This window comes from Oncorhynchus mykiss, chromosome 16 (assembly GCF_013265735.2).
Source record: "Oncorhynchus mykiss isolate Arlee chromosome 16, USDA_OmykA_1.1, whole genome shotgun sequence".
In the NCBI taxonomy this organism is placed as follows: Eukaryota; Metazoa; Chordata; class Actinopteri; order Salmoniformes; family Salmonidae; genus Oncorhynchus; species Oncorhynchus mykiss.
Window position 1 is genome coordinate 72,549,332 of NC_048580.1, and position 12,480 is coordinate 72,561,811.

At 45.3% G+C, this 12,480-nt stretch overlaps 1 protein-coding gene across 3 annotated transcripts in view; it reads right to left on the bottom strand.

Annotated features, from left to right (window-relative positions):
• Positions 1-12,480, bottom strand: part of LOC110492690 (S-adenosylhomocysteine hydrolase-like protein 1) — a 70,813-nt gene that overhangs the window by 8,897 nt on the left and 49,436 nt on the right. For 2 of the 3 annotated variants that reach the window (XM_036947728.1, XM_036947729.1), the window contains exons 4-8: positions 2,710-2,810; positions 2,290-2,392; positions 1,786-1,880; positions 1,355-1,461; positions 1,107-1,223 (exon numbers count right to left, since the gene is read on the bottom strand). In XM_036947728.1, coding sequence (XP_036803623.1) covers positions 1,107-1,223; positions 1,355-1,461; positions 1,786-1,880; positions 2,290-2,392; positions 2,710-2,810 — 523 coding nt within the window. Of the gene's footprint in view, positions 1-972; positions 994-1,106; positions 1,224-1,354; positions 1,462-1,785; positions 1,881-2,289; positions 2,393-2,709; positions 2,811-12,480 lie in introns of all 3 variants that reach the window. The other variant, XM_036947730.1, reaches the window with a different exon arrangement.

The window sequence follows — 12,480 nt, forward strand, 5'->3', positions numbered from 1 at the left end:
AAAAAAACATTCTGATCTGCTTGGAGACATATTTGTGATTCCATAGAGGAAGATTATTTCATGTCTAAGTAGAGAACGAACAGTTGTTAATGTTGCCATGACAACTCCCCGTCCAGGATGGACTCTCTGGAGTAGTAGTTCCTGTACTATATTCTACATGACAACTCCTCCTCACCCGTCCAGGATGGACTCTCTGGAGCAGTAGTTCCTGTACTATATTCTACATGACAACTCCTCCTCACCCGTCCAGGATGGACTCTCTGGAGCAGTAGTTCCTGTACTATATTCTACATGACAACTCCTCCTCACCCGTCCAGGATGGACTCTCTGCAGTAGTAGTTCCTGTACTATATTCTACATGACAACTCCTCCTCACCCGTCCAGGATGGACTCTCTGCAGCAGTAGTTCCTGTACTATATTCTACATGACAACTCCTCCTCACCCGTCCAGGATGGACTCTCTGCAGTAGTAGTTCCTGTACTATATTCTACATGACAACTCCTCCTCACCCGTCCAGGATGGACTCTCTGCAGCAGTAGTTCCTGTACTCTATTCTACATGACAACTCCTCCTCACCCGTCCAGGATGGACTCTCTGGAGCAGTAGTTCCTGTACTCTATTCTACATGACAACTCCTCCTCACCCATCCAGGATGGACTCTCTGCAGCAGTAGTTCCTGTACTCTATTCTACATGACAACTCCTCCTCACCCGTCCAGGATGGACTCTCTGGAGCAGTAGTTCCTGTACTATATTCTACATGACAACTCCTCCTCACCCGTCCAGGATGGACTCTCTGCAGTAGTAGTTCCTGTACTATATTCTACATGACAACTCCTCCTCACCCGTCCAGGATGGACTCTCTGGAGCAGTAGTTACTGTACTATATTCTACATGACAACTCCTCCTCACCCGTCCAGGATGGACTCTCTGGAGCAGTAGTTACTGTACTATATTCTACATGACAACTCCCCGTCCAGGATGGACTCTCTGGAGCAGTAGTTACTGTACTATATTCTACATGACAACTCCTCCTCACCCGTCCAGGATGGACTCTCTGGAGCAGTAGTTCCTGTACTATATTCTACATGACAACTCCTCCTCACCCGTCCAGGATGGACTCTCTGCAGCAGTAGAGGTTATCAAACTTCTGCTTGGTAACCGAGTCGTTCACATTCATGGCCGGGACACACAGCTTGCCTGCTTTGGACAGCTGGTACAACCTGAGAATAAAGAAAGTAAAGACATAAAGCCACAGACTAACGGAGAATAAACTGGACTATTTTTAATAAAAAATGTCTCTTTTTTTCCTGTGGATGTATGTGACCAATGTTTTAGGAAGGCTCTTTCTCACCTGTGGACTCCAGTGACACTCTCCTCCACGATGCCCTGAGCCTTCTTAAACACGCTGGGGTACTTCTTGTAAACCCAGTGGGTCAGATCCCCTCCGTCATCCAGAATCTAACAATGACAGCACAATGGTAATATATATATATTAAATGGTGAAGTCAACAATCACCTTCCACAGTAGGGGTGGGGCATCACTGCACGATCAATGTCAAGCAGACCTTGGGGGCGAATGTGTGTGCATTTCCATTATCTGAAATACCGAAGGTGTGCATGATTTTGCTTGCCTGGTATGGAGTTTTCAGTATTGCGACAATTCCAATGGTTCAATTGTTCCTGGTAACTTAAATCAAGCACGTCTCAAGTGCGTACATACAATAAATATTTGACCCAGCTCTGACGTAAAATCAATTATTGAATAGTTTAGTATTTAGGTACCATGTTGGCCTGCCAGCCTTCTTTGTTGACACAGCGGTCGATGCACCACCAAAAATCATCCTCTGACTCGCCCTTCCATGCAAACACAGGCACCCCTGTAGGGGAGAGGAGAGAGAGAGAGGAAGAAGAGGCTAGTATTTATTATGGCTGGAGGAGAGGGAGAATGAGGATGAAACTATTATAATGGATTGGGAGAGCGGGTGGGGGTAGGGGGAAAGAGAGAGAGAGACACACAGAGACAGAAAGAGAGACAGAAAGAGAGACAGAAAGACAAAGAGACAGAAAGACAAAGAGAGACAGAAAAACAAAGCAAAGAACAAGAAAGAGAGAGAGAGAGAAAAAAAAATAGAGACAGAGAGAGAAATAGAGACAGAGAGAAAGAAAGAGATACAGAGACAGAGAGAGAGAGAGAGAAAAAGAGTGTGAGAGACAGAAAGAGAGAGAGAGACAGAGAGAGCAAGACAGAGAGAGAGAGAGGGTTCACTATGTGATGTGTGATCTCACCAGTCTCTGCCAGGGCAGCCGCCACCTCGTTCTGAGTAGAGTAGATGTTACAGGCTGTCCAACGACACTGAGCTCCAAGAGCTACCAGGGTCTCTATCAGAACCTGGGGGCAACACACAAACACGATAAGCTCTTACATTGAGGTAAATGTAAACCATAAAAAACAACACCAAAATCTATCTATCAAGCTGTAATCTGACATGTCTGGAGCAAAGTGCTTTAAGCAAAGCTGTTCATCATCACTGAATGTCTGATTCATTTGACAGTCAGGAAAGGCAAAGACAGTATGATTGTATTACTGGAGGAGGCAGCAACAACAACAAAAAGCCACTATCTTTGCCCCAGTTAGAGGCTTCTCATATACTGTAGGTCTATGGATCTAAGATGGTGTATGGTGGAGGAGAAAGCAAGATAACCTACTGCAGTCTGAGCTGTGATGTGGGTGCAGCCCACTATCTTTGCCCCAGCTAGAGGCTTCTCAGCCTGGGCTCTCTTCCTCAGGGAGATCAGGGCTGACATATCTGTGGGTGGGGGGAAATACAGAGAGCGGGATAGAGGTGAGAGGTTAAGGATTTGGATGTGGGAGAGCAAAACAGTGAATGAGAGATTAAAACGGTAATATCTTATGTTTCACCAAGTCTTGGATGAACGACGACATTACGAACATACAACTGGCGGGTTATACACTCTATCGACAGGATAGAACAGCAGACTCTGGTAAGACACGGGGCGGGGGCCTTTGCATATGTGTAAACAGCTGGTGCACGATATCTAAGGAAGTCTCAAGGTTTTGCTCGCCTGAGGTAGAGCATCTCATAATAAGCTGTAGACAACACTATCAACCTAGATGGTTTTCTTCTGAATTGTTCATAGCTGTCTACATACCACCACAGACGGATGCTGGCACTAAAACAGAAACTAAATGAGCTGTATACCGCCATAAGCAAACAGGAAAACGCTCATCCAGAGGCAGCACTCCTAGTGGCCGGGGTCTTTAATGCAGGGAAAATTAAATCAGTTTTACCTCATTTCTATCAGCATGTTAAATGTGCAACCAGAGGGAAAACAATTCTAGACAATCTTTACTCCTCAAACAGAGAAGCGTACAAAGCTCTCCCTCGCCCTCCATTTGGCAAATCTGACCATAATTATATCCTCCTGATTCCTGCTTACCAGCAAAAAAATTAAGCAGGAAGTACCAGTGACTCGGTCTATAAAAAAGTGGTCAGATCAAGCAGATGCTAAACTACAGGACTGTTTTGCTAGCACAGACTGGAATATGTTCCGGGATTCTTCCGATGGCATTGAGGAGTACACCACATTAGTCACTGGCTTTATCAATAAGTGCATCGAGGACGTCTTCCCCACAGTGACCGTATGTACATATCCCAACCAGAAGCCATAGATTACAGGCAACATTCACACCGAGCTAAAGGGTAGAGCTGCCGCTTTTAAGGAGTGGAAGCATATAAGAACCCAGAAAATTATAAAGAAATCCCGCTATGCCCTCTGCCGAACCATCAAACAGGCAAAGCATCAACAGAGGACTAAGATTGAATCGTACTATACCGGCTGCGATGCTCGTTGGATGTGGCAGGGCTTGCAAACTACTACAGACTACAAAGGGAAGCACAGCCGAGAGCTGCCCAGTGACGCGAGCCTACCAGACAAGCTAAATAACTTCTATGCTCGCTTCGAGGCAAGTAACACTGAAACATGCATGAGAGCATCAGCTGTTCCGGACGACTGTGTGATCACGCTCTCCGCAGCCGATGTGAGTAAGACCTCTAAACAGGTCAGCATTCACAAGGCCGCAGGGCCAAACAGATTACCAGGACGTGTACTGCGAGCATGCGCTGACCAACTGGCAAGTGTCTTCACTGACATTTTCAACCTCCCTGCCTGAGTCTGTAATCGCAACATGTTTCAAGCAGACCACCATAGTTCCTGTGCCTAAGAACACTAAGATAACCTGCCTATATGACTACCGACCCGTAGCACTCACGTCTGTAGCCATGAAATGCTTCGAAAGGCTGGTCATGGCTCACATCAACACCATTATCCCAGAAACCCTAGACCCACTCCAATTTGCATACCGCACCAACAGATTCACAGATGATGCAATCTCTATTGCACTCCACACTGCCCTTTCACACCTGGACAAAAGGAACACCTATGTGAGAATACTATTCATTGGCCTCCCGGGTGGCGCAGTGGTTAAGGGCGCTGTACTGCAGCGCCAGCTGTGCCATCAGAGTCCCTGGGTTTGCGCCCAGGCTCTGTCGTAACCGCGACCGGGAGGTCCGTGGGGCGACGCACAATTGGCCTAGCGTTGTCCGGGTTAGGGAGGGATCTCCTTGTCTCATCGCGCAAAAGGAACAGGATGTACAGCGTCAATGTGGAGGCTATATACAGGGTGTTACGGTACAGAGTCATTGCGCGCCGGGCGCATTGCGCGCTAGCCAAGGTTGCCAGGTGCACGGTGTAGCCTCCGACACATTGGTGCGGCTGGCCTCCGGGTTGGATGAGCGCTGTGTTAAGAAGCAGTATGGCTGGTTGGGTTGTGTATTGGAGGACGCATGACATTCAACCTTCGTCTCTCCCGAGCCTGTAGCAATGAGACAAGATAGTAGCTACTACAACAATTGGATACCACAAAAAAGTGACTCTGTACCTGTACATCCTGAATATAGCCTCCAAGTACCGTAATACAGGCTCGACATTGACTCTGTACCGTAATACCCTGTATATAGCCTCCACATTGACTCGGTACCGGTACCCCCTGTATATAGCCTCCACGTTGACTCGGTACCGTAATACCCTGTATATAGCCTCCACATTGACTCTGTACCCCCTGTATATAGCCTCCACATTGACTCTGTACCGGTACCCCCTGTATGTAGCCTCCACATTGACTCTGTACCGTAATACCCTGTATATAGCCTCCACATTGACTCTGTACTGGTAACCCCTGTATATAGCCTCCACATTGACTCTGTACCGGTACCCCCTGTATGTAGCCTCCACATTGACTCTGTACCGTAATACCCTGTATATAGCCTCCACATTGACTCTGTACCGTAATACCCTGTATATAGTCTCCACATTGACTCTGTACCGGTACCCCCTGTATATAGCCTCCACATTGACTCTGTACCGTAATACCCTGTATATAGTCTCCACATTGACTCTGTACTCTACCCCCTGTATATAGCCTCCACATTGACTCTGTACCGGTACCCCCTGTATATAGCCTCCACATTGACTCTGTACCGGTACCCCCTGTATATAGCCTCCACATTGACTCTGTACCGTAATACCCTGTATATAGTCTCCACATTGACTCTGTACTCTACCCCCTGTATATAGCCTCCACATTGACTCTGTACCGTAATACCCTGTATATAGTCTCCACATTGACTCTGTACCGTAATACCCTGTATATAGTCTCCACATTGACTGTGTACCGTAATACCCTGTATATAGCCTCCACATTGACTCTGTACCGTAATACCCTGTATATAGTCTCCACATTGACTCTGTACCGTAATACCCTGTATATAGTCTCCACATTGACTCTGTACCGTAATACCCTGTATATAGCCTCCACATTGACTCTGTACCGTAATACCCTGTATATAGCCTCCACATTGACTCTGTACCGTAATACCCTGTATATAGCCTCCACATTGACTCTGTACCGTAATACCCTGTATATAGCCTCCACATTGACTCTGTACCGTAATACCCTGTATATAGCCTCCACATTGACTCTGTACCGTAATACCCTGTATATAGCCTCCACATTGACTCTGTACCGTAATACCCTGTATATAGCCTCCACATTGACTCTGTACCGTAATACCCTGTATATAGCCTCCACATTGACTCTGTACCGTAATACCCTGTATATAGCCTCCACATTGACTCTGTACCGTAATACCCTGTATATAGCCTCCACATTGACTCTGTACCGTAATACCCTGTATATAGCCTCCACATTGACTCTGTACCGTAATACCCTGTATATAGCCTCCACATTGACTCTATACCGTAATACCCTGTATATAGCCTCCACATTGACTCTGTACCGTAATACCCTGTATATAGCCTCCACATTGACTCTGTACCGTAATACCCTGTATATAGCCTCCACATTGACTCTGTAACGTAATACCCTGTATATAGCCTCCACATTGACTCTGTACCGTAATACCCTGTATATAGCCTCCACATTGACTCTGTACCGTAATACCCTGTATATAGCCTCCACATTGACTCTGTACCGTAATACCCTGTATATAGCCTCCACATTGACTCTGTACCGTAATACCCTGTATATAGCCTCCACATTGACTCTGTACCGTAATACCCTGTATATAGTCTCCACATTGACTCTGTACCGTAACACCCTGTATATAGCCTCCACATTGACTCTGTACTGGTAACCCCTGTATATAGCCTCCACATTGACTCTGTACCGGTACCCCCTGTATATAGCCTCCACATTGACTCTGTACCGTAATACCCTGTATATAGTCTCCACATTGACTCTGTACTCTACCCCCTGTATATAGCCTCCACATTGACTCTGTACCGGTACCCCCTGTATATAGCCTCCACATTGACTCTGTACCGGTACCCCCTGTATATAGCCTCCACATTGACTCTGTACCGTAATACCCCGTATATAGTCTCCACATTGACTCTGTACTCTACCCCCTGTATATAGCCTCCACATTGACTCTGTACCGTAATACCCTGTATATAGTCTCCACATTGACTCTGTACCGTAATACCCTGTATATAGTCTCCACATTGACTCTGTACCGTAATACCCTGTATATAGCCTCCACATTGACTCTGTACCGTAATACCCTGTATATAGTCTCCACATTGACTCTGTACCGTAATACCCTGTATATAGTCTCCACATTGACTCTGTACCGTAATACCCTGTATATAGCCTCCACATTGACTCTGTACCGTAATACCCTGTATATAGCCTCCACATTGACTCTGTACCGTAATACCCTGTATATAGCCTCCACATTGACTCTGTACCGTAATACCCTGTATATAGCCTCCACATTGACTCTGTACCGTAATACCCTGTATATAGCCTCCACATTGACTCTGTACCGTAATAACCTATATATAGCCTCCACATTGACTCTGTACCGTAATACCCTGTATATAGCCTCCACATTGACTCTGTACCGTAATACCCTGTATATAGCCTCCACATTGACTCTGTACCGTAATACCCTGTATATAGCCTCCACATTGACTCTGTAACGTAATACCCTGTATATAGCCTCCACATTGACTCTGTACCGTAATACCCTGTATATAGCCTCCACATTGACTCTGTACCGTAATACCCTGTATATAGCCTCCACATTGACTCTGTACCGTAATACCCTGTATATAGCCTCCACATTGACTCTGTACCGTAATACCCTGTATATAGCCTCCACATTGACTCTGTACCGTAATACCCTGTATATAGCCTCCACATTGACTCTGTACCGTAATACCCTGTATATAGCCTCCACATTGACTCTGTACCGTAATACCCTGTATATAGCCTCCACATTGACTCTGTACCGTAATACCCTGTATATAGCCTCCACATTGACTCTGTACCGTAACACCCTGTATATAGCCTCCACATTGACTCTGTACTGGTAACCCCTGTATATAGCCTCCACATTGACTCTGTACCGGTACCCCCTGTATATAGCCTCCACATTGACTCTGTACCGTAATACCCTGTATATAGTCTCCACATTGACTCTGTACTCTACCCCCTGTATATAGCCTCCACATTGACTCTGTACCGTAATACCCTGTATATAGTCTCCACATTGACTCTGTACTCTACCCCCTGTATATAGCCTCCACATTGACTCTGTACCGGTACCCCCTGTATATAGCCTCCACATTGACTCTGTACCGGTACCCCCTGTATATAGCCTCCACATTGACTCTGTACCGTAATACCCTGTATATAGTCTCCACATTGACTCTGTACTCTACCCCCTGTATATAGCCTCCACATTGACTCTGTACCGTAATACCCTGTATATAGTCTCCACATTGACTCTGTACCGTAATACCCTGTATATAGTCTCCACATTGACTCTGTACCGTAATACCCTGTATATAGCCTCCACATTGACTCTGTACCGTAATACCCTGTATATAGTCTCCACATTGACTCTGTACCGTAATACCCTGTATATAGTCTCCACATTGACTCTGTACCGTAATACCCTGTATATAGCCTCCACATTGACTCTGTACCGTAATACCCTGTATATAGTCTCCACATTGACTCTGTACTCTACCCCCTGTATATAGCCTCCACATTGACTCTGTAACGGTACCCCCTGTATATAGCCTCCACATTGACTCTGTACCGGTACCCCCTGTATATAGCCTCCACATTGACTCTGTACCGTAATACCCTGTATATAGTCTCCACATTGACTCTGTACTCTACCCCCTGTATATAGCCTCCACATTGACTCTGTACCGTAATACCCTGTATATAGTCTCCACATTGACTCTGTACCGTAATACCCTGTATATAGTCTCCACATTGACTCTGTACCGTAATACCCTGTATATAGCCTCCACATTGACTCTGTACCGTAATACCCTGTATATAGTCTCCACATTGACTCTGTACCGTAATACCCTGTATATAGTCTCCACATTGACTCTGTACCGTAATACCCTGTATATAGCCTCCACATTGACTCTGTACCGTAATACCCTGTATATAGCCTCCACATTGACTCTGTACCGTAATACCCTGTATATAGCCTCCACATTGACTCTGTACCGTAATACCCTGTATATAGCCTCCACATTGACTCTGTACCGTAATACCCTGTATATAGCCTCCACATTGACTCTGTACCGTAATACCCTGTATATAGCCTCCACATTGACTCTGTACCGTAATACCCTGTATATAGCCTCCACATTGACTCTGTACCGTAATACCCTGTATATAGCCTCCACATTGACTCTGTACCGTAATACCCTGTATATAGCCTCCACATTGACTCTGTACCGTAATACCCTGTATATAGCCTCCACATTGACTCTGTACCGTAATACCCTGTATATAGCCTCCACATTGACTCTGTACCGTAATACCCTGTATATAGCCTCCACATTGACTCTGTACCGTAATACCCTGTATATAGCCTCCACATTGACTCTGTACCGTAATACCCTGTATATAGCCTCCACATTGACTCTGTACCGTAATACCCTGTATATAGCCTCCACATTGACTCTGTAACGTAATACCCTGTATATAGCCTCCACATTGACTCTGTACCGTAATACCCTGTATATAGCCTCCACATTGACTCTGTACCGTAATACCCTGTATATAGCCTCCACATTGACTCTGTACCGTAATACCCTGTATATAGCCTCCACATTGACTCTGTACCGTAATACCCTGTATATAGCCTCCACATTGACTCTGTACCGTAATACCCTGTATATAGTCTCCACATTGACTCTGTACCGTAACACCCTGTATATAGCCTCCACATTGACTCTGTACTGGTAACCCCTGTATATAGCCTCCACATTGACTCTGTACCGGTACCCCCTGTATATAGCCTCCACATTGACTCTGTACCGTAATACCCTGTATATAGTCTCCACATTGACTCTGTACTCTACCCCCTGTATATAGCCTCCACATTGACTCTGTACCGGTACCCCCTGTATATAGCCTCCACATTGACTCTGTACCGGTACCCCCTGTATATAGCCTCCACATTGACTCTGTACCGTAATACCCCGTATATAGTCTCCACATTGACTCTGTACTCTACCCCCTGTATATAGCCTCCACATTGACTCTGTACCGTAATACCCTGTATATAGTCTCCACATTGACTCTGTACCGTAATACCCTGTATATAGCCTCCACATTGACTCTGTACCGTAATACCCTGTATATAGTCTCCACATTGACTCTGTACCGTAATACCCTGTATATAGTCTCCACATTGACTCTGTACCGTAATACCCTGTATATAGCCTCCACATTGACTCTGTACCGTAATACCCTGTATATAGCCTCCACATTGACTCTGTACCGTAATACCCTGTATATAGCCTCCACATTGACTCTGTACCGTAATACCCTGTATATAGCCTCCACATTGACTCTGTACCGTAATACCCTGTATATAGCCTCCACATTGACTCTGTACCGTAATAACCTATATATAGCCTCCACATTGACTCTGTACCGTAATACCCTGTATATAGCCTCCACATTGACTCTGTACCGTAATACCCTGTATATAGCCTCCACATTGACTCTGTACCGTAATACCCTGTATATAGCCTCCACATTGACTCTGTAACGTAATACCCTGTATATAGCCTCCACATTGACTCTGTACCGTAATACCCTGTATATAGCCTCCACATTGACTCTGTACCGTAATACCCTGTATATAGCCTCCACATTGACTCTGTACCGTAATACCCTGTATATAGCCTCCACATTGACTCTGTACCGTAATACCCTGTATATAGCCTCCACATTGACTCTGTACCGTAATACCCTGTATATAGCCTCCACATTGACTCTGTACCGTAATACCCTGTATATAGCCTCCACATTGACTCTGTACCGTAATACCCTGTATATAGTCTCCACATTGACTCTGTACCGTAATACCCTGTATATAGTCTCCACATTGACTCTGTACCGTAATACCCTGTATATAGCCTCCACATTGACTCTGTACCGTAATACCCTGTATATAGTCTCCACATTGACTCTGTACCGTAATACCCTGTATATAGTCTCCACATTGACTCTGTACCGTAATACCCTGTATATAGCCTCCACATTGACTCTGTACCGTAATACCCTGTATATAGCCTCCACATTGACTCTGTACCGTAATACCCTGTATATAGCCTCCACATTGACTCTGTACCGTAATACCCTGTATATAGCCTCCACATTGACTCTGTACCGTAATACCCTGTATATAGCCTCCACATTGACTCTGTACCGTAATAACCTATATATAGCCTCCACATTGACTCTGTACCGTAATACCCTGTATATAGCCTCCACATTGACTCTGTACCGTAATACCCTGTATATAGCCTCCACATTGACTCTGTACCGTAATACCCTGTATATAGCCTCCACATTGACTCTGTAACGTAATACCCTGTATATAGCCTCCACATTGACTCTGTACCGTAATACCCTGTATATAGCCTCCACATTGACTCTGTACCGTAATACCCTGTATATAGCCTCCACATTGACTCTGTACCGTAATACCCTGTATATAGCCTCCACATTGACTCTGTACCGTAATACCCTGTATATAGCCTCCACATTGACTCTGTACCGTAATACCCTGTATATAGCCTCCACATTGACTCTGTACCGTAACACCCTGTATATAGCCTCCACATTGACTCTGTACTGGTAACCCCTGTATATAGCCTCCACATTGACTCTGTACCGGTACCCCCTGTATATAGCCTCCACATTGACTCTGTACCGTAATACCCTGTATATAGTCTCCACATTGACTCTGTACTCTACCCCCTGTATATAGCCTCCACATTGACTCTGTACCGGTACCCCCTGTATATAGCCTCCACATTGACTCTGTACCGGTACCCCCTGTATATAGCCTCCACATTGACTCTGTACCGTAATACCCCGTATATAGTCTCCACATTGACTCTGTACCGTAATACCCTGTATATAGTCTCCACAATGACTCTGTACCGTAATACCCTGTATATAGCCTCCACATTGACTCTGTACCGTAATACCCTGTATATAGTCTCCACATTGACTCTGTACCGTAATACCCTGTATATAGTCTCCACATTGACTCTGTACCGTAATACCCTGTATATAGTCTCCACATTGACTCTGTACCGTAATACCCTGTATATAGCCTCCACATTGACTCTGTACCGTAATACCCTGTATATAGCCTCCACATTGACTCTGTACCGTAATAACCTGTATATAGCCTCCACATTGACTCTGTACCGTAATACCCTGTATATAGCCTCCACATTGACTCTGTACCGTAATACCCTGTATATAGCCTCCACATTGACTCTGTACCGTAATACCCTGTATATAGCCTCCAC